Raw genomic sequence first — 21,595 nt, 5'->3', positions numbered from 1 at the left:
TGTAGCTGGAATTCATTGCTTTCCATTGCTACATTATATTCCATTGTTAGAATATACTGTGATTTATTTATTCTACAGCTGATGAGGCTGTTAGAAGCAATGCTGCTGTGCACATTCTGGTGCTTGCGCCCTCTCCTGGCTCCCATGTGCATGCAGCGGACACAAGACCCAGGAATGGCTGGAGAGAGCCCCGTTCCTGGGTGTGCTTATCTTCAGCCCAAGCAGAGAAAGCCACATCGTTTTCCGGTGGAACTGCCACCTTTGCACACCCACGGAGTCCGGAAGTCCCCATTTCCTGCGTCTGAACCAACACGGTCGCTGCTGCTCATTTTAAATCTGGCCATTTTCTTAAGAGTATATAGTGGAATTTCATAGTGATTTTAGATGCTTCTACTGGTAACTGATAAGGATGAGCACCTTCTCCCATGTTTATGTTACCGGGAGTTCTTCTTTTACTAAGTGCCTGTTTCAGGATCTAACCTCTCTTTCTCCAGGGCTGGTTTATTATTATTATTATTATTATTATTATTATTAATTTATTTATTTATGTTTTTGGCGGACACAACATCTTTGTTTGTATGTGATGCTGAGGATCGAACCGGGGCCGCTCGCATGCCAGGGCAGTGCAGCAGTGCACTACCACTAGAGCCACATCCCCAGCCCCCTCCAGGGCTGTTTTGATTTTTTTCTGATTTTTATTATTTATTTGTTTTTATTTTATTTATATTTTTAAATATATCGGTATCAGGGATGATTGAACCCAGGATGATTCAATACATCTTTTTTTAGATGTATTCCTAAGCACTTGTTACTTTGACACAATGGGAAATAGGATTATTATTTCAGTTTTTGATATATAGAAACAGTATTTTGGAAGGTTGACTTTGGATCCAGCCTTCTTGCTAAATTCTCTTTTTAATTGTAATCCTTTGTAGATTTTCTTACACTACCCTTGCTGCCTGGGCCTCAGCTGCCTCCTGCGGAGGAACTGGGGGCCAGAGTGGAGGGCAGAGCTTTGCCAGGACAGCGCCTGGCTTCTCTGCCCCTGCCCCACCTCCTGCTCTTGTGAGTGGAGGATCACCACGTGCCCTGCTCCAGGGGCAAGGCACCTGTAATTTCCTAGGCTTCTGAACTCCTATTTGACGAGGGTTATGATGCGGTTTGTTTTCATTTTTGTGGTGCTGGGGAGGGAACCCAGGGCTTCATGCATGCCAGGCAAGCACCCTACCATGGAGCCACACCCCCTACCCAGTAATGTGGTTCCAGAGTGCCACTTAGCCAGTCCAATGGCCTGTGTCTGTAGTCCCAGCTACTCAGGGAGCTGAGATGGGAGAGTTATGTGAGCCCCAAAATTCAAGACCAGCCTGGGCAAAATATCAAGACCTCATCTCAATAAATAAATAAACACACAAACAGGGCTGGGGATGTGGCTCAAGCGGTAGCGCGCTCGCCTGGAGTGCATGCGGCCCGGGTCCGATCCTCAGCACCACATACAAAGATGTTGTGTCCGCCAAGAAGTGAAAAATAAATATTAAAATTCTCTCTCTCTCTCTCAAAACAAAACAAAACACACAAACAAACCTGAGACAGGAAGATAACAAGTTCAAGGCCAACCTTATCAATATATAGAGGCCCTAACCAACTTTGTGAGAACCTGTCTTAAAATAAAAATGAAAAGGACTGGGGACGTATAGGTCAATGGAAAATTACCTCTGGGTTCAACCCATAGTACCAAACAAATTTTTTTTAAATGAAAATAATCTTAAAATGGAGACGACTTTCCTAGGCTTGACTTACTATCCAGAAGACATGAAGGACATTTGATTAGATAAACCAGTTAAAAATTATATTTAAAGTAAAAACCTCAATTAAGTCACAAAAATAATGAAAGGGAAACATTGTGAACTCAGGTCTCAGATAAAGTGCAAAGTTCCATAATGCATAATGAGCTTTTACTAATCATTAAGAAAAAGACCAGTGTGTTAGTCAGGGCTCTGTCTCTGTGGCAAAACACCTGAGAAAAACAACTTAAAGGAGGAAAGATTTATTTTAGCTCAAGGTCTCGGAGGTTTCAGTCTGCAGTTGCTGGGTGGGGGCCCTGTGGCTTTGGGCTTCTGATGAGGCAGAACATCTTGGAGGGGGGCAGCACGGAACAGAGCAGAGCCCCTCACCTCCAGGCAGTGGGGAAGCAGAGGGAGAGACAGGGACTGGTGACCAACCCTTCAAGGGCACATTCCCAGGACAGCCTCCCTCCAACTGGGCCCCACCTCCTAATGTTTTCATTATCTCCCAAACCCCTTCAGCTGGGGAACTTGTCTTTAGGGGCATATTTAAGATATGATAACAGCCAATAATCTATAGATCTCTCGCTGGGCTGAGGAGTCGTTGGCAGGCGTGTGCTCTGGGCCCCCACCGCTGGTCCTGCTCCCGCTCCCAGGGTGGAGGATTACAGCCTCCTTGGCTTGCTCTTGTGCTGCCTCTCCCTCAGGCTGTCAAGGGAGACCTGCCTGGGCATGATCAGCAATGGGTTCAGGAAGCCTGGAGCTAATTCCCTTCTCTCCTCAGCTGCCCTGGAGGAGAATGGACTCATTCCTAACCCTTGACCCTTTCCCAGTATGCACTGCCAGAGACAGTGACTGAGCTCTCCAGTGGCACATAACTTAGGCTAGAGAAATTAGACACCTGAGGATCATGGGACATCTGTGCCTGTCTCTGTGGCCCATCAGATGTCCCGTGGGAAGAGTGCGCCAGAGCATGACCTTTCCCTGAGAAATGACCATCTGGAGTGCAAAGTCTGGGCAGGGATCCTCCTGCGGGGTTTAGGAAGATATTGCTGCACCCCCACCCCTTGTCCTGCCACCATTATGGGGCTAAGGTCAGAGTCCTTTCACAGTCTCCTTTCTGCTCCTCTGCATTCTCTTTTCCACAGTGATCTTTTCTTTTTTTTAATATTTATTTTTTCAGTTGTAGTTGGACACAATACCTTTATTCCATTCATTTATTTTTATGTGGTGCTGAGGATCCAATCCAGGGCACTGCGCATGCCAGGTGAATGATCTACCACTGAGCCACAATCCCAGGCCCCATAGAGATCTTTTCAAATGAACAATATGCCCACTCTCTACTCGAACTGTCCCCTCCTGTCCCAGTGGTTTCCAACCTCCTCACTGTGGCCCTCGTGGAAGGGATGTGCCCTCTGGGGTCTCATCTCCCACCTGTCTCCCCTTTGCTCACTCCTGCCTTCCTGGCTGGCTCTCTGCTCTGGGGTTATTTCAGGCCTTTCCTCTATCTGGGTGCCTCAGTCCCTCTGTCCAGAACACATCATAAGGCTGCTCCTTGGCATCATTCCTTCTCAATTTTCTGACCACCTTTGTAGAGCTCCCTGCCCAGCTGTTACCCAGCACGTCACCTCTCCACTTCTATCACACGTCTAGAAGGCCTTCCTGGAGTCCCTACCTGTTCATTGTCTCACCTGCTCCTGCTGGGAGGTCCTCGACACCTATAGTCTTTGTGAATGAACAAAAATGCAGTCGTCCCTCAGTATCTATGGGGATTAGTTCCAGAATTCCCCTTGGATACCAAGATCCACAGTTGTGCACAGAACCTGTGCACATCCTCCCCTGTGCTTTAAGTCAGCTCCAGAGTATGTACACCCGAGACAAGTAAATTCCATCAAACAGTTATTTAGGGAATAATAACAGAGCGGGGGAGTATGTTTAAACAGATGCAAGATTTTGTGTCCCCCCCCCCCACCGAGTACTTTTAACCCACGGTTGATTGAACCCATGGATGGGATTCAACCTATGGATAAAAGGCCAATGTAAAGATGTAATAGGTCAGTGATTCAGGAGAAACACACAATCCCTGATATTTAAATCAGGAAAATTTCTATGCTTCTTCACATGAGGACATACTATAAACATAGCAGGCCACTGTCTCCAAGAACATTCTTATAGCTAAGTAAACAATGAGTTTCAGGACTGTTTTTCTGTCCCCCACCCCCAGGACTGGAGGTTGAACTCAGGGGTGCTCTACTACAGAGCTGCATCCCCAGTCCTTTTTATTTTGGGGGACAAGATCTTGGTAAGTTGCCCAGGCTAGTCTCAAACTTGTGATCCACCTGCCTCAGCCAATGAGTAGCTGGGATTTCAGACACACACCACTGCACCCAGCCTCATAGGTTTCTAACATGTTTCAATAGAGAGCAATGTGGCTTAACAACATCAATGAGAGAAAAAATTTAAAGTCTGTAAATTTTTACTTGGTGAAAATATGAGGGCTGGGGATATGGCTCAGCGGTAGAGCACTTACCTAGCACGTGTGATGCCCTGGGTTCGATCCTCAGCACCACATAAGAATAAATAAAATATTTATGATCATGAAAATTTATTAAAAGCATCTGGGTTGGGGGAAGTTCTGTCAAAAAGAAACAGTCCAGCTATGTAGCTCTCAACCTAATAAGGTTTCCTACTAAGGCATACTAAAATGGCATGAGGGGATGTTTTGGGGTGATGAAAATGTCCTGTTATCATTGTGTTGGCAGTTACTTGTCAAAACTTATCACTTGAAATAGGTAAATTTATTTTTATGTAAATTACGCCCCTCCCGTGTACTAGGGATTGAACCCAGGGTGCTTTACCACTGAGTCATAGCCCCTGCCCTTCTTGAATTTTTTATGTTGAGACAGCTACTTAAGAGGCTGAGGCAGGAGGATTGGAAGTGTTAGGCCAGCCTCAGCAACTTAGCAAGACCTTGTCTCAAAATAAAATAAAAAGGGCTGGGGATATAGCTTAGTGGTAAAGTGCCTCTGTGTTCAATCCTTGGGACTACAAAACCCTCTTTTTTTCCTGATAAAAAAACCCATGGTCAGACAGTAAGATAATACTGTACTCCAAGGGATAAGCTACATTTTACTAAATCAGTGCATTCTCATTTCCTTAGATGGTGACTGATCCTGGACCAACTGCCACATGGCCCAATTCTGATCAATGAGATGGAGAGATCTTCTGATTGCAGTGACTAGGAAAGCTCTTATTTTCATAACTAAAATGGGAAGAATCTTCACTGGCTAGCTCTTGTCTCCTTGACTTTCCTAATTAGAAGGTGGACAAGAAGGCTGGAAATGCAGCAGTCACCTGTGATCAGGAGGCAACAAGTCAACATACTACAGATGGTGGTCAACCCAGTGCCTAGGTCCCTAACTATACAGTTACACTAGCTTTAGATGGTCTGTCCCCACCATTTTTTGTTATATGAGAAAAACAAACCTCAAATTGCTTAAACCAGTATAGTAGGATTTTCGTTTCTTGTAGCTTAACATATTCTTGATACGATAAAATATATCAAAAGTATAACAACAAATGAATCAAAGAAAACACCAAAAAATGTCTACTTCTGAGTGCAAAGGAACTAAAAACAATCCAAATGAACATAAAACAACCAAATTAGGAGAGTATTTATTATACAAATGTGAAAACCTATACATTCTTAGCTGATGACATATACTTGATTAAAAAGTCTTTTAATTTGGATATATGCATCATTTCCTTCATTGTGGTATCTCTATTTCTCAGATGTATTAATCCATTCTCCAAAGTAGTTTCAGTAATCAAAACTGTGAAAAGGATACTCATTTCATCATACCTAAGAAAAGAGAAGTTCAACAAAACACATGAACTCAAATACACAAACCCACAGTGCCAGCTTCAACCACAGCCCTGCCACTTCCAACTCAAGGTCAGGGCCTGATAGCTGAAGCAGACAAACCCAACTTTTTTTGTTTCCGAATCATATTCAAAGCAAAATTCCTAGAGTTTGTAATGGATTGTAATTAAGGAATTCTTGAGAAACTAAAACCAGAGACATAAACATTGGCACCTCAACACACATTTGGTGTGATATGGATGAACCTCATAACTCCCACAGCCTTTGGAACTTGGCTGTAATTCAAGAACAATGATTTTAAAGTCTAGTATAATAAACAATGTTATAGTAAAGATCAGGTGTACAGCAAATTATACCAACTACACGCATTTTTTATAACTTATAGCATGCTAATAGAGTTTGTAGTTCAGCAATCACTGAATATATCTACACTGGCCTTTCTGCTCAGCAAGCCACACTATCTCATTAAATGCTTACTTCCTTTGTAGGATTCCATTAAAACTATTTTATCTATTTAGTTATTTGTTATCTGTTTTAGATACTAGCTTCACAAAAACCAAGACCAGGGAACTTTGTCTTGTTCAGTATCAAAATGCATAAGGCACAGTGGTATTTAATAATAAATATATGGATAAAAATATGTGGGGGACAAAAGCCGCATAAATAATAACAATACTTGTTACATCCGCATGACTCAAAGGTAAGGTTTTAGAACCTGTGAGGACTGGAAAGTTCAATCTCTTCATTTGATATATGATAAAACCATTAGTTGCTGTTTCTAAAAATAGAAAGCTATTTTTTGCAGACATTATCCAGAAGGTAAGTTTTAAGGAGTTCAGAATACAAACTTTCAGATCACTTTATCCAAAAGACATATATTCAACACAAACAGTAAAAAATAAATAAGTAAATAAAAATACACCCAAAAAGAAAGAAGAATGAATCATTTTTATTAATAAAATAGCAGAACTAGCAAGACTAGATAAAGGGAGATCAATTAGGAGATGAATCCAATACTACACAAAAGATACTGGTGACCTTAACTTGGATGACCTTAACTATAAAGACAGAGATGTGAATTTGACATCTATTTAGGAGGCAGGCTGACATCTTTGGTGCACCTGGGTTTTGACCGCAACCTGTCACATGAGGTCAGGTGTGGAAATTTCCACTTGTGAACCGTCAGCACTCAAAAAGTTTCAGGTTTCAGAGCATTTCAGATTCTGAATTTTCAGGTTAAGGGTGATCAACCAGTAACCAGTTTCAGTCTTGAGCAATCTGGTGAGCAGAGGTGCCAATCCCTGAGAAGACTAGTTCTCTCTGCTTGGGTAGAATTCTCTTCCCCTTAATCTCAGAATGAGCCAAGGAAAGGCATCATATTCCTTGAGTTCTGATTCAACAAATGCACCTTATGTATGTAATGTCGTCTCTAATGGATAAACTGAGGTACACATACTTCATGACATGAAGCTTTAGAACTGTACACAGCATGTGCTCAAATGTACCTTTTGTTCCCTGCTATAGCAATTAACCCATTTTGTCCCCTCATCCCAGAGGTGAAACTTGAATTGAGTAACAGATATACCACCACATATGGCAACTTTTAAATAACTATTATTTTTTAGAGGTCTACATAGTCTTTTGAGAAAAGTAATAGATGAATGAATATAGTGTTTAAAAAATATAATTTCCAGGAGCTGGAGTTGTAGCTCAGTGGTAGAGTGCTTGTCTCATATGTGTAAGGCAATAGGTTTGATCCTCAGCACCACATAAAAATAAATTCATGAAATAAAGGTACTGTGCCCAACTTAAAAAAATTATTAAAAAATATATAATTTACATATATAATTTACAATAGGTTTGATCCTCAGCACCACATAAAAATAAATTCATGAAATAAAGGTATTGTGCCCAACTTAAATTATTAAAAAATATATAATTTACATATACATATGTAAATTCTAGATTATGATTTCCAACCAATTTAGTACACCTGTGTCAATTTTGTTGAAATATTTGCAGAATTGAGAATGTGGGACTTAATAGGTTTATTAAAGGGCACATGGCTCTATAAAAGGGACAATAAGGAATAATTTTAAATTACATATACATTTCGAGTTTTATTTCAATTGTCATTAACTAAAGACACATGTAATAACTGAAAAAAACACATTTCTTATGCAAGGAAAATAACTCACTCTTACTTTGAATAAAGCTGTTCCAATGAAGATGGCAAGGTTTCCAAGTATCCAGGCCACACAGAAATTCCACTTTCTAGTAATTCATTATATAGCCCTTGACAAACCTGAAGAAAAATATAAAGACCTCAAATAGAAAGAAGGAAAAACAGTGTCCTATTTTTGTGAAACCACAAATCACCTTCTTCAATCTCTAAGTCCAGGTGAAGTGGTGCACACCTGTAATCCAGCTACTTGGACAAGCTGAGGACAATCTAGACAATTCAGCAAGACACTGACTCAAAATAAAATGAAATAAAAAGAGTAGGGGTGTGTGTGGCTCAGGAGTAGAGCACTTGCCCATCATATACAAGGCCTTGAGTTCAATCCATAGTACTGCAAAAATAAATAAATAATGAGGCATTAATATCCCATATTAATTTTTAAAAAATTTTTATAGATATATTTAGAGTTGATTTGAGGATGCGAGAAGCGTTCATCTTACCTCTAGAGAACTTTCCACCTTTGGATAAGCCTTGTGGGGTGTGGGTAGGGGGATATAAAAAGTCTGGAGTCAGAAGATAAAATATCTTCTGAGAGATATTTTTATATCAAATGATTTTTAATCACCATTATCATTCAAAACAAACCCAATTAAACTAAAACTGGTTCTGTCAGATAAAAAACAGGTCCAAAGAGCAATGTTAACTCTCAACTCATGTGAGAGGTGAAAATTGAGCCCTAGGATTATGCTACCATTATCAAAGAGAGAGAAGAGCCAGGAGGATAAAATGTGAGAAAAACTTGTAGCATGGAATTCCAGAAGCCAATCACAGAAATGTCCCGAGAGAATGGACAAAGTCTGACTGCAAATGGAAAAGTAATGACTATTAAATGACACAGTGGACCTTACTTCTTCTCTATGAGCAGGAAAGCAAAGCAAAACAAAGGAAAATTTATAATGGCCAGCATTGGCTTTGTCCCCTGGGCACTTCAGACACAGGGGCTTTGGCCATACCCCACTTCCCCTCCTGTGACTATCAAAAATGCCTCCAGATATGACCAAATGGTGTCCCTGAGAGCAGTTTCTCAAACCCTAGGAACTTGCAAGCTGCAAGGGTGTGCAGCACAAGCCACAGTCCTCTTTGCTGGCTCACTACTGCCACTTTACAGACCTCACCAGAGAGGCCGGGTGGGTCTCAGTCCTGGACAGAAATGATGACAGCTAAAAAAGGAATCTCCAAAAAAAAATGAAAAAAGGAATCTCCGGAAAAAAATGAAAACCAAGCCACTGGTTTTTCTCAATAATATTTAATCATTAGACCAAGACAGGTAAGAAAAACCAAAATCACTGATCTAGAACCTCTGCTTATATCAACAAGCATTAAGTTAAAATGGAAAGAAATAATCCATTAGACATCTGTATACATATTTTAATTGCTAAAATTGTTTGTGGGTTTTTTTTTTGGTGATGCTGGGGATTGAATCCAGGGCGTTGCAGACAAGCTCTCAACCACTGAGCTACATCACAAGCCCTAAAACTATATAAAATCATTAAAATATGAAACTGAGTGGGCATGACTTCAACAGCAAAATCCACTGAATTGTATTCAGCCTCCTTTATACCATAGTTCATCCGTCTGTAATTAACCACAGTATTTATCCACAGTTCAATATTTAATTAAAACATTTCAAAAGTAAGCAAATAAAAATAAAATTTCAAGTGGCAAGCTACCAAGTTCACTTGGAGTAAGAGTCATAATTAAAATCACAGCTTGCAGGTGAACTCACTTGTCTTAGCTCCACCGTAGGGCCTCTTCCCACATCCAAGGCCACCTTTACAGGGACTAAGCAAGGGTGGAGCTTCAGGACCTAAGGCAATTAAAAGTCACAAGCAAGAGGGAGAAAAAGGGCACAATTAACATAAAAAAAGGAAAAAGTTCCCTAAGTTTAGTTTCCCAAGTCCATCTCTGAAATATCAAAAGCACCTTTCTATGAAGGATTTTCTTCCTTGCAAAGGAGTTCTCGGTGAGCTGGAGAGAATCATAGAGGTAGGCTAGCACGCCTCGGTCCAGATCCCCACTTACAGACAGGACACAAGGTACCACATTTTTCCGTCCATCTCGGCCCTTCACAGAAAAGACTGAAGTTGTCACATTAACAGAACTCTTTATTAAAATTATATATTTCAGAATTATATGATCAGAATACAAACTTAAGAATTCAATTCCCAAAGCATCCCGTCTGGACCAGGCCTATGCTAGGCACTGGGCACAAATATAATGGGGACACATTCTGCACAGGGAGTTCAGATTTCACCAGTGGATCCCAGGCAGCCACTCACAGTCAGCTGTGAATCTACAACACAACAGTGCTGGGCTCTGCACCCAGAATGGATGGACTAAGCTGGAGTGGAGCAAGTGCCACCTTTTCTCAGTGCTTCCTAGGTGAATGGTAGCTAGAAAGGGAACACTCTAATAAACATCTCTTAAGAACTTGACTTTTGGGTTAGAGCTGTAATTATGAATATAAAATACAATAAATACATTATATACATCAAGTATTGATAAACTTATTTCTCTCTTTTAAATTGAAGAATCATCTCAAATATGAAAAAAATTCAATTTAAAAAACTTTCAAGTTTTAAAACAGTTCTTTTTTCTTTTCTTCCTATTATCATTGTTATTATTATTTTTTTCCTGCAGTGCTGGGTATTGATCCTAGGTCCTCACATACATGTTAGGTAAGTGCTTTACCACTAATGTACATCCCAAACCCTTTATATATTTTATTTTGAGACAGTCTTGTTGCCCAAGCAGGCCTTGAACTTGCCATTCTCCTTATCTCAGCCTCCTGAGTAGCTGGGTTTATAGGTACATACCACTGCACCTGGCTGTGATTTTTTTTTTTTTTGAATGCTTAAAAAACAACAACCTTCAACTTCTTTTAATTATCCATGATCAAACAGTCTTCATTAATACACATACATACAGACATTTGAATTACATATGATACTTCAAAAGATTAAAAACTTGCCCTCAAAGGGCATTGAGCTTTCTGATATCTAATCTAACTCCATTAAGAGTTGAAGTCTTTCACACATTTATAGAACTGATATTGAGTAAGATAATTCTGAGGCACTGCAAGAGAAAGCCTGCTTGTTATTAAGTATTAAGAATGTTTTGTTTTCTAATATTTTAAAACTGAATATCCATGGATGTCAAGCTATCTAATGGTAATTGGTCTTAGCTAGAATATCTAGCATTTGGTTTCTCGTATCTTCTACAATGAATTTCTGTCTTTTTTTTTTTTTTTAATATTTATTTTTTAGTTATCAGCAGGCACAACATCTTTGTATGTGGTGCTGAGGATCGAACCCGGGCCGCACGCATGCCAGGCGAGCGCGCTACCGCTTGAGCCACATCCCCAGCCCTGAATTTCTGTCTTAACTGTTCAGCCTTCACTGAATTGCTTTACTGTTCTGCTTTTTGCAGTGCTGGGGACTGAACCCAGAGTCTCACGCACACTAGGCAAGTGCTCTACCACTGAGCTACATTCCCAGCTCTCAAAGCTAAACACCAAATGGCAGAAATTCTACTTAATAATTTACAATATGTTCACCTAATGATGAATAATTGTGTGAACTACAGAAATAGAAGAATAATTCCATGGAAGAGCAAAAATTGTGCAGTAGAAAATGTTTCATTTGTGAAAATTACTCCAATAAAGAATATCATGAGGGGCAAGGGTTGTGGCTCAGTTGATGGAGTGCTTGTCTAGCATGTGTGAGGCACTGGGTTCGATTCTCAGCACCACATATAAGTAAATAAATAAAGGCCAATCAACAACTAAAAAAAAATTATTATTATTATTTTTTAAAAGAATATCATGAGCTGGGTACAGTGGCACACACCAATAATCCCAGCAATTTGGGAGTCTGAGGCAGGAGGATTGAAAATTTGGGGCCAGCCTCAGCAACTCAGTGAGGCCATAAAGCAACTTTGAGAAGTCTTCTCAATATAAAAAATTAAAAAGACAAGGGATTGTAGCTCAGTGGTTAAGCACCCCTGGGTTCAATCCCCAGACCAAAATAAAGACTATCATGTGACTAACAGCCATGATATAAGATCATCCTTAAATCACTATTCACAAGTTTGATTTGGTCTTTGTAATAATTAGTGAAGTAAGTTTCATTTGAGAGTTGAAATACCCCAAAATGAAGTATGACCTTAGTAGAATTATGGAAAATGTTCGTGAATAAGCTAATTATTTGTTAGGTATCTTATTCAAATTTCAAAATTAATCAGCTTTCTATTTGTTATACATGAATTATAGGTTGAGCATTCCTAAACTGAAAATCAAAAACTCAAAATTTTTTGAGTACTGACATGGCACCACAAGTAGAAAATTCCACACCTGGCCTCATGTGATGGCTCAAAGTCAAAACCCAGGCACATGAAAATATTACCTAAAATTATCTGCAGTGTCCGTGAATGAGGTGAATGTGAACTTGAAATTAATTTCACCAAGGTATCTTATTTTATATATACGGCAAATATTCCAAAAACTAAAAAAATCCAAATTCAGAACATTTCTAGTCTCAGGCATTGCAGAGAGGGCTACTCAACCCGTTCGTTTTCATCATCCAAGCCCTTTCAAGTTGCAGGCACCTTTTTTCCCTGTCAGACTATATTAGCCCCAATGGCACATAAAACTCCCACCCGTGCAAGTCAGAAAATCCACACTCGAGCGATACAACACAGCTCCTCCTCGCCAAAGGAGTGAAGTTTTAGAAGGCAGGGTCCCTTCTCTTAAGGGATTATGTCATCTGCTTAAATTTTAGAAAATTCTGTTTTACTTTATGAAGTAAAGGAAGCACTGTTTCTCCCCCTTGCCAGGGCTGAGCTTTTAAAGTTGCTTGGTACATCCAGCCCAGAAGGTCAAGGGCCAAACTTGTGGCCAGCGTGACTGGTAGAGGAGAGAGGAGACTGAGTGAACAGGGCCACACTTTCCTCCTTCCCTGTGCTCTGGTGAGAACACTAGGCGAGAAAGCATACTCAGTATCCACTTTTCCAACTAGCCTCTCTTCCTTCTTCCTTCACATCCATCCAGGGTATGGGGGTGGAAGGATGGTGCATCTGGAGCTGAGCTTTGTCTAAATATGGTAGGGAGTTTGGTTACATAGGCCAAATGAAAAATAAGTAAATACACTGAAAATACTTGGAGCCAGGTTGCTGTCAAAGAAGAGAATTACAAATTAGCACAGACGGAAAACTAGAATAAACTCCATGGCATTGGGGTGGAATCTGAAGAACTAGTATGAACTCCTAGATTTTAAGAGATACAAACAGAGGTTAAGTGTGTAAATACACACATATGCAATCATCCACATTTCCTACTTGTACCCAGGATAGGGCCCCAAGCACTGATTTCTGGTTATATGGAATATACCTCATAGCAAAATCTGTTTTTAAATACATTAGTCCTTTAATAGGAAATGGCTGACTTCATAGCTAAATAAAGAAAATATAAAATGAACTTCATATTTTTATGACAATTTGTTATAAAAAGGTGAGAAGGTGCTAATAGAGAGGATGATGGAACATGTCAAAAGGACACTGGAAGGCTGGGGATGTGGCTCAGTGATAGAGAGCTTGCTTCCCATGCATAAGGATTCAATCCCCAGCACAGGGGCGAAAAGTAAAGGACACCGGAAATGTCTAGGACAATTTGGGAATGAAAATCAATACTGACAGTAATAGATTGGACCCTATCATAAAAATAGAAATCTGTGAATCCATACCAATACAAGAAAACGAATAAATGGGGAAAGAACAAAGCAACTAGCCTGCACACCTCAAAAGTGCCAAGGTCATGAAAGATCAAGAAAGACAAAAGAAACTGTTCATCTGAAGCAGACTATAGAACACACATGATCCAGATTAGATCCTGGATCTATAAAGGTCCTCACCAGGCCTACCAGTTGAATCTGAAGGGTTCTGTGGAATGGATAGTAACAATGGATTGCTGCTAATTTCTTGACTTTGATGGCTGCATTGTGGTTATAGAGGGGTCACCTGAAAAATACACACTGAAATATTAAAGGGTGATGGGACACCAGGTCTGTAATCATTCTCAAATGGTTCAGAAATTATCACAGAGAATCTGGGTAAAAAAAGCACACAGGAGCTCAAGGAAAAACGTACGTGTAATTTAGACACATTTCCAGGATACTTGCGTAGGAGTTCTTGATCCCCTAGATTCCACAGAGTTTCTATTGGCTCCTTTCCCCAGGGAAAATTGTAGTAAAGTTTGTTTCCTTTACGTCCCTCTTCATCCTGACAATCACTGCTGCTGAAATTAGATGGACTCATGGCAAACTGGAAAAGAAAGTTTGTCTCATTAACTTTTTACCACTAATCCCCTAATTAGTCCTAAGAATTAAAGTTGCCTAAGACTCTATCCAGCAACTGACTGAAACCAGTCAAGTCCCAAGTAAAACTTCTGAAACTTAATTAAGTATGCGTGAGTATACTGCTAAACATACTCGTTTTTAGTCTGAAAGAACAGGTGAGAAAAACTATTGATGCTACTTTTTGTAGCCAATGAATAAGAGGGAATTTAAACATGAACTAAACTGGATAAAGAAAAAAGTGTGGTTACCATTCTTATCCTTCTGTAAAGTGCTTGGTTATTTATGATTTTTCCGTTTAGTTTAGGTTTGGGATTTTTAAAAGTTGGGAAAAGGTAAGACAACAGCAATACAAAACCCTTCAACTTTTCATTATATAAAAAAACATGATTTTAAATTATAAAAACCATTTTGACTAACATGGAACATTTACAGAGGTAGGAAGCAAATGCTGACGCTGTGAAAGAGGAAAGGGTCGAACTCTCCCCAGAGAAGAATGGCAGGTGAGGGGTTTGAATTCTACCTTGTATGGTTCTCTCAGTACTGGGGATTGAACCCAGGGCATCAAGCATACTAGGAAAGTGCTTTGCCACTGAGCTACCCCCCACTCCCCACAAGCTCTTTTTGAGTCAGTGCCTGCTAAGGTGCCCCGTCTGAACTTGAACTTGCAACGCTTCTGCCTCAGTCTTCTGAGTAACTGGGACTACTAGAGTAAACCACCATGCCTGGCTTTAACTCTACCTTCTTATCAACAACAGTATCTGAGCTCAAAAAGTGTCTTTACCAAAGAAAGTCTATAATCTGAACAATGAAAGTCATTACAAAAAATTTTTATTTTTATTTGTTGATTTATTATAGCTATCTCTTACAAATATAATGTAGCTACATCAAATCTAAGTTCATTTGTGACACAGAAGCATTACTTTTGACACATTAAGATGATTTACTTAACTATAAAGTTATAATTGTAGTACCTTTCTCCACCACAGGAGTCGATGACGCAACCAGAAATCAAGCCACTGGCTTGAAGTCCTTGCAGAAGTAAACCATACTAGTGAAGCTTCAGTCCTCTCACCAATTCTTTAGACATCAAAAATATCAGAGTTAGCTCATCAGAAAATTTTATAATTTATCCAAAAGTGGAAATATCTGGTTCTTGACCATTTTTAAATACAAGGCTAGGTTATTTGCCATATTTTATACCTTTTAACACCACTAGGAATCTGCTTTATGTCAGAAACAGGATGAAAACAAACTCCAATCTGAGCGAGGCCATACGGTAGCCTCTTGTTTACCAGATCCAGGCAATTAGCATACTGCTCCAAGGCACCTGTCAAAAAACACACCAGTCATGTATAAATCTACTCTAGAAATCCAAATTTTTTTTTTTTTTTTTTTGGTGCTGGTGATTGAACCCAGGGCCTTGTGCATGCAAGACAAGCACTCTACCAACTGAGCTATATCCCCATCCCTCAAATCATTTTTATCTGTAGACAAACTAATAGTGTAATGTTAACACAGCAGTGTAAGTAGCATGGAGCTAATGAAGAGAAATCTTAAATTACCACTTAATTTTTGGTAGTTCCCCCCAAACTGTTAGTTTGAAGATTTTCAAATCTGTAAGAAAATTGAAAGAATAGTAGACACTTGTATATAATGAACACCTGCATACCCTTCACCTAAAATCATCAATAATCAACATTTTCCCAAGTTTTCTTTTTCTTATTCTCACCCAAACACTTCAACATGCAACTCCTATAAAACAAAAACTACTCTCGGCTTACCTTTATTACACCTAAAAATTAACCACAGTATCATTCAGCACATGGTTGATATTTTTTTTAATATTTATTTTAGTTGTAGTTGGACACAATACTTTTATATTATTTATTTATATGTGGTGCCGAGGATCGAACCCAGGGCCTCGCATGTGCTAGGCGCTCTACTGCTGAGCCACAACCTCAGCCCACATGGTTGATATTTTATTCTGTCACCCAAATTATCATTTTTTGCTCTTTTCTTTCTAATTAAGGTCCATGTACTGCATTTTATTTTATTTTATTTTTTTTTTTTTGAGAATTTTCTAATATTTATTTTTTTTTAGTTTTCGGCAGACACAACATCTTTGTTTGTATGTGGTGCTGAGGATCGAACCCGGGCCGCACGCACTCCAGGCGAGCGCACTACCGCTTGAGCCACATCCCCAGCCCCATAGGTTTCTTCAATCTTTCCACTGAGAAGACTTGAGAAGACTTCCCAACTCAACTTTGCTTTCAATGACATTTTTGTCATTTGCTTTCTAATCCAGACTGTCATTCATTATCTCACATTTGTAATTTGTCTATTGTTTTCTTTTTTTACACATATCTTTAGTTATTTTTATGTGGCTCTGAGGTTCAAACCCAGCACCTCACATGTGCTAGGCAAGCCCTTTACCACTGAGTCCCAGTCCCTATCTACTGTTTTCTTAAGACTGAATTTGAGCTAACTATTTTTAGCAGGAAAGCACACATTATTCCAATACTTACACAACCAAATTTGATTATTTAGTTAAGGTAGTAAGTATCTACTCCCCAATAATATCCTGCTTTCCAATAATATCCCACCTGATATTTTAAAACAAATGCTTTTTCTACCCCTTCTTCTCTACCCTTGGCTTCATTATTATTTTTTTAATTAACACTATGGGCTGTAAGATTTATTTTACGTAGTGCGTTATGATCCATCGTGATCAATGTTTTTTAAATGCTCAATTTGTGCAAAATCAAGCTAGCTTCTGTGTCCCTTTGCTTTCTAGTCCCATTAAGTGTTCCAAACTCACCTAGTACTTTTCCTGCCCAAGACCTGGAATCAGCCACTTCTCCAAGCATTGGTTCATTTTAGAAATTAAGATCTTAGAGCTAAGTGTGCTCATTGCTATGGAATATCATTGCTTCTATGCTCTTTCAATAAAGACAGTTGAGAAATATGTAGTTTTACATGAGTTCATGCTGATATTCCCAGTTCACAATTAACATTACAGTTTATCCTTGCCTTCCCTTTTATTTTTGCCTTTTCTCTTACAGTGAAAATCTTGGTACCAATAACATTTACCTATTTGTTTTATCCTCTAATATACATTAAATAATTTCAGAGTTAGAATTATAACATTTCTACTTAGAATTGTAAAAAAAGTTCTTTGTGCACTCAGATTACATCTCAGTAAATTACAGCACTGCACGTTACCTGATTTGGGGAAACTAAGTTGTAATGAGAGATACTGGTCAAAATTTTGTTAAAATCTGTGTAAAGACAGGACATTACCAAGGCAGAAAGGAATATGAGGGTCCAAGATCTGGAAAGTAGGGAAGAACAGAGAGGTAAACTCAATATTTAGTGATTCTCTTCAAATTCCCCAAGTAGCAGAGCATCCTGCTGAATGCTGTTACTGGGAAATACAAAACTTGTTGTTGGTGACCCAACAGGCCTGGTAAATACCCAATTTTCACTGGGGACACCAACAGGACTACACACTAGAGGTGAAGATCTGAAGCCACATCCCTCATCAGCTGAGTCCCTGATGTTGTTAAGAACATATGCATCACAAGGTTTGGGAGACTGAAGCAGGAATATCACAAGTTCAAAGCCAGTCTCAGCAACTTAATGAGGCCCTCAGCAACTTGTCTCAAAATAAAAAGGGTTGGGGATGTGGTTCAATGGTTAAGTCCCCCTGGGTTTAATCTCTGGTATCAGAAAAAAAGAAAGAAAAAAAGAAGCTATGCACCCCACTCCCTCTCTGTATTTGCCAGAGCAAAAGTATATCCTTCCAGTAAGAAACCACCACCTGTAACTTCAATTTATCTCTACAACTTTTTATGTATGAATTACCTAGAATATCAGAGTCCAAATGACCAAAAGCTCAGAGAGAAACAGATAATAAAAATAGATACATTAGAGTTATTAGACATGAACATTAAAACATGGTTAATGTGTTGAAGAAAATTGATGACAAGATGGGGAAAAGGTCTAACATAATTAGCCACATATAGGCATAAAAATAGCGCAGGGCAGTATTTGGAGACAGAATGGCTAAGAAACTTTTAAAACTTATAAGTAGAGGGTATCACAACAGTTCAGATATGGGATGGAAGGGCACAAAGGCACTTGGAACAGAAAAAAAAAGGCAAACTGGGAAAGTTTAAGCTAAAAACACTAGACAACTAAGGAACTGGCAGTTAAATCAAGTAAGTTTCCTAACTAAATAGATGCTCAAATGAATGGATGTTTCATTTTCTAATTCTGCACCTGGAAAGACCATGCTTCCATTTAACAGACAGGAAAGAAGATGATCTGTTTCCTGGTCATGGTAAATGAGCAGATAGTGATTCAACATCCCAAAGTAAAGCCATCATGAAATAAAGTGTTATGAATATAAACCATCATACTGATGACCAATTTTTAAAAATATTTATTTTCTAGTTTTAGGTTGACACAATATCTTTATATTTATGTGGTGCTGAGGATCGAACCCAGTGCCTCATGCATACTAGGTGAGCACTCTACCACTGAGTCACAACCTCAGCATCTGACCAGTTTGTTTTTATTTGCTTTATTTCATTAAGAAAATCTTTAAAAGGATACAATATGGGCATAACTATGGATGTTTACGATATTTTAAGTTACTCTATAGTACTAAGATGGCAAGGACAAAATTTCACAAAAATGAGACCCTATGGCAGCAAGTATGTCCTGTAAAGAACCTGAGGTCCTTTTTTCTTTCAGAATTTTGGCATTATGTTGTGTTTGACTTTAAAGGCCAACAATGCCCCACAAATTACTGTGTATTCACTCAACAAATACTTATACAGCTTGATTAGTCTTAAGAGTTGGCAAACTCAAACATTACCTAAAGGGTCAAACCAGTCTGCAGATCAGTTTTCAGTAAGATTAATTTGGGGAGAAAGGATGAATTTTTCCTTTTGCTCAAGCGGGAAAAGAAAAACCTTTTGATTAGTCAATTAGATAACTGTGGAAATATTTGTAAACATTTTTGTTAACAATGAGCAAATGGTTCAAACACTTGATTGAACTCAGCTCTTAATTCTAGGCTATTCAATTGAGCTGTAAAAGTCTATGGGGTTGCTCGGTGAAACTGAGAGCATTACTAGCTTCTTCCATTCAAATTCTTTAAGAAACAGTAATAATTCCATGGACCAATTTGCTCCACGGACCACTTCAGTGAGGCGAGTCCCAGATGACTTCCTTTGCATGGGGGGAAAAAAAGGACCAGATGCAATCCCCAAACTTAGTGAGATTGCCTTTCTACCCCAAACCTGTTTTTGAAGCATGAAATCGTGAAGAACCATACCGTGAAGAAGATTCTCCCGGAGTTTCCCAGAAGTTTTTAATAAGTTCTCAAGAAATGCTACTAGCTGTTCCTTACTCAGTTCTTTGTCTTGCAAGATTTCTCGTAGAGTTTCTGCCGAAACTAACCTGAAGGCGCCGTCTCCCGGCAGTGAAGGGCCTGGTTCGTGGTGGACGGCGTCCACCGCGAAGACCTGCTCCCTGAACACCACCACCGAGGACCACCATTCTGCGGCCAGGTTCTTCCGCAGCTCTATGCCTAAAGGTCCAAAACCCGGGTGGCACCCGCTCAGAAGAGAATCTCGGCTAAGCTGCTGCTTAGTTCCGCTAAGAAAATGCCTTCTCTGACAAACCTCCACCAGCGCCTCACTCTCTGCAGACTCGGGGGCTTCCGTCTCCTCGCAGCCCCGGGCGAGCTCCGCGTGGGCGTTCGGGTGCCCTCCGAGGGAGCCACTCCTTTCCGCCAAACGCTCGGCTTGTCTCCCTTCTATTCGACCCCCAAACCCAGACAACAGACACCTGCAGACTTTTCGGCAGGCCCTGATGGCTACATTAGAGCGCATCTCCTTCAAGAGTTAAAGAGCACGACACCCCATCACTGTGAAGAGCCCAACAAACTGCCACAAACTGTAGCAATTCTCGAGGACGACGCCGCAGGCGATGGAAACGAGCATGCGCTGGAAGGACCCGCCTCCGGAAGTGAATCACTGAATTGACAGCCACTTCCGGCTTGCCCCGCCCGGTGTTGCTCACGGGCTCTTTACTGTCTACCTACTCACAGCAGTTTAGTAGCGCCGGCCCCCCGCCCCGGCTCCCCTGCCGGCAATTGCTGGTCATTGGTCCTTTTTCACCCGTATCTCATTTCTAATTTTCACCAGCGTCCTGCAGTCACTTGAGTCAACTTTAACTTCCATACTTTGAAATCCGGAAATACGACCAAAATTTGTGTTCTCCAAACCACCATTTAAATAAACTACTTAATCTTAGGTGTCTACAAAAATAAAATTTGGCTTCCATTTTTAAAAAGGTTTTAGCCAGACTCAGTGGTGCACGCCTGTACTCCCAGAGGCTCGCGAGTTCAAAGCCAGCCTCAGCAAAAGCGAGGCGCTAAGCAACGTAGTGAGACCCGTGATGTAAGGTCAGCACCGGTGATCAAAAGGAGACAGATTAAAAGCCACAGCTCAGTGGTCGAATGCTCCTGAGTTCAATCCCCAGTACTCCCTCCCCACCAAATTAAAAAAAAAAAAAAAAAAAAAATTAACCATTATGATGGTTTAGACCCAGGCTTTCAGGGCAAATGCTGCCGGTAGAAAGCTCCTGGAGTGGTCTTGAACTGAGCTCCAGCCATTTTTTTTTTTTTAATACTTTAGTAAAATCAATGGACTTGGGTGCCAAGATAGGAACCTAGTGCCTCACACATGCTAGGCAAGCGCTCTGCCACTGAGCTATGACCCCCATCCCTCCAGCTGTGTTTTAAAAAAGCCCTCCCCTGATACAGAACCCCTAACGTACAAGCAGCCTTTTTCAAAAGGGGATGTTTGCCTGGGTTTAGACTCCCAAGATCAGAACCCTCAACCACCTATCTAGCAGACATGTGATGACTTTACAATCACTTTTTTAACAGGAAGAGACTTTAATTGCTTAGTGGGAAAATACAGCCAGAGATAAAAAGTAGCTGATTCCAAAGTTCATTTCCTAATAGCTTCCCTTAGGTGGTTCTGGAAAGTTTTAAGATTAATAGGCCCAGTAGAGAGTAACAAGCTACATTTCACTAGGTTCCAAGGAAGGGGCTGTTTAGCAATTCAATTAGTTATATTTTGTCGTTGCTGGCCCGGGTGGCACATAATTATAACGCCAGCAACTCAAAAGGCAGGATGTGTTTTTGAGGCCAGCTGGCCAGTCCTTGTCTCCAAAGGGATGAGGATGTAATTTAATGGTCAAATGCTCCCGACTTCAATCCCAAAAAGTGGGGTGGGGACGTTGATCATGGAAAAGTTGT

General features: G+C 40.0%; 1 protein-coding gene across 1 annotated transcript; it reads right to left on the bottom strand.

Moving 5' to 3' along the window:
- Positions 1–5,425: 5,425 nt before the first annotated feature.
- Polg2 (DNA polymerase gamma 2, accessory subunit) lies at positions 5,426–20,343 on the bottom strand. Its single transcript, XM_046427741.2, has 8 exons — positions 19,601–20,343; positions 15,457–15,583; positions 15,228–15,333; positions 14,048–14,221; positions 9,830–9,970; positions 9,633–9,713; positions 7,869–7,969; positions 5,426–5,643 (listed from the first exon to the last, which is right to left on the bottom strand). The coding sequence occupies exons 1-8, from the start codon at positions 20,157–20,159 to the stop codon at positions 5,478–5,480; spliced, it is 1,455 nt and encodes a 484-aa protein (XP_046283697.1). The 5' UTR covers positions 20,160–20,343; the 3' UTR covers positions 5,426–5,477.
- Positions 20,344–21,595: the final 1,252 nt, after the last annotated feature.

Source organism: Marmota monax, unplaced genomic scaffold, assembly GCF_021218885.2.
Source record: "Marmota monax isolate L192 unplaced genomic scaffold, Marmota_monax_Labrador192_F-V1.1 WCK01_AAM20220418_F8-fsc00285, whole genome shotgun sequence".
Taxonomy (NCBI): Eukaryota; Metazoa; Chordata; class Mammalia; order Rodentia; family Sciuridae; genus Marmota; species Marmota monax.
Note: the sequence above shows the minus strand (reverse complement) of the source record. Positions and strands in the feature narration are given on the sequence as shown.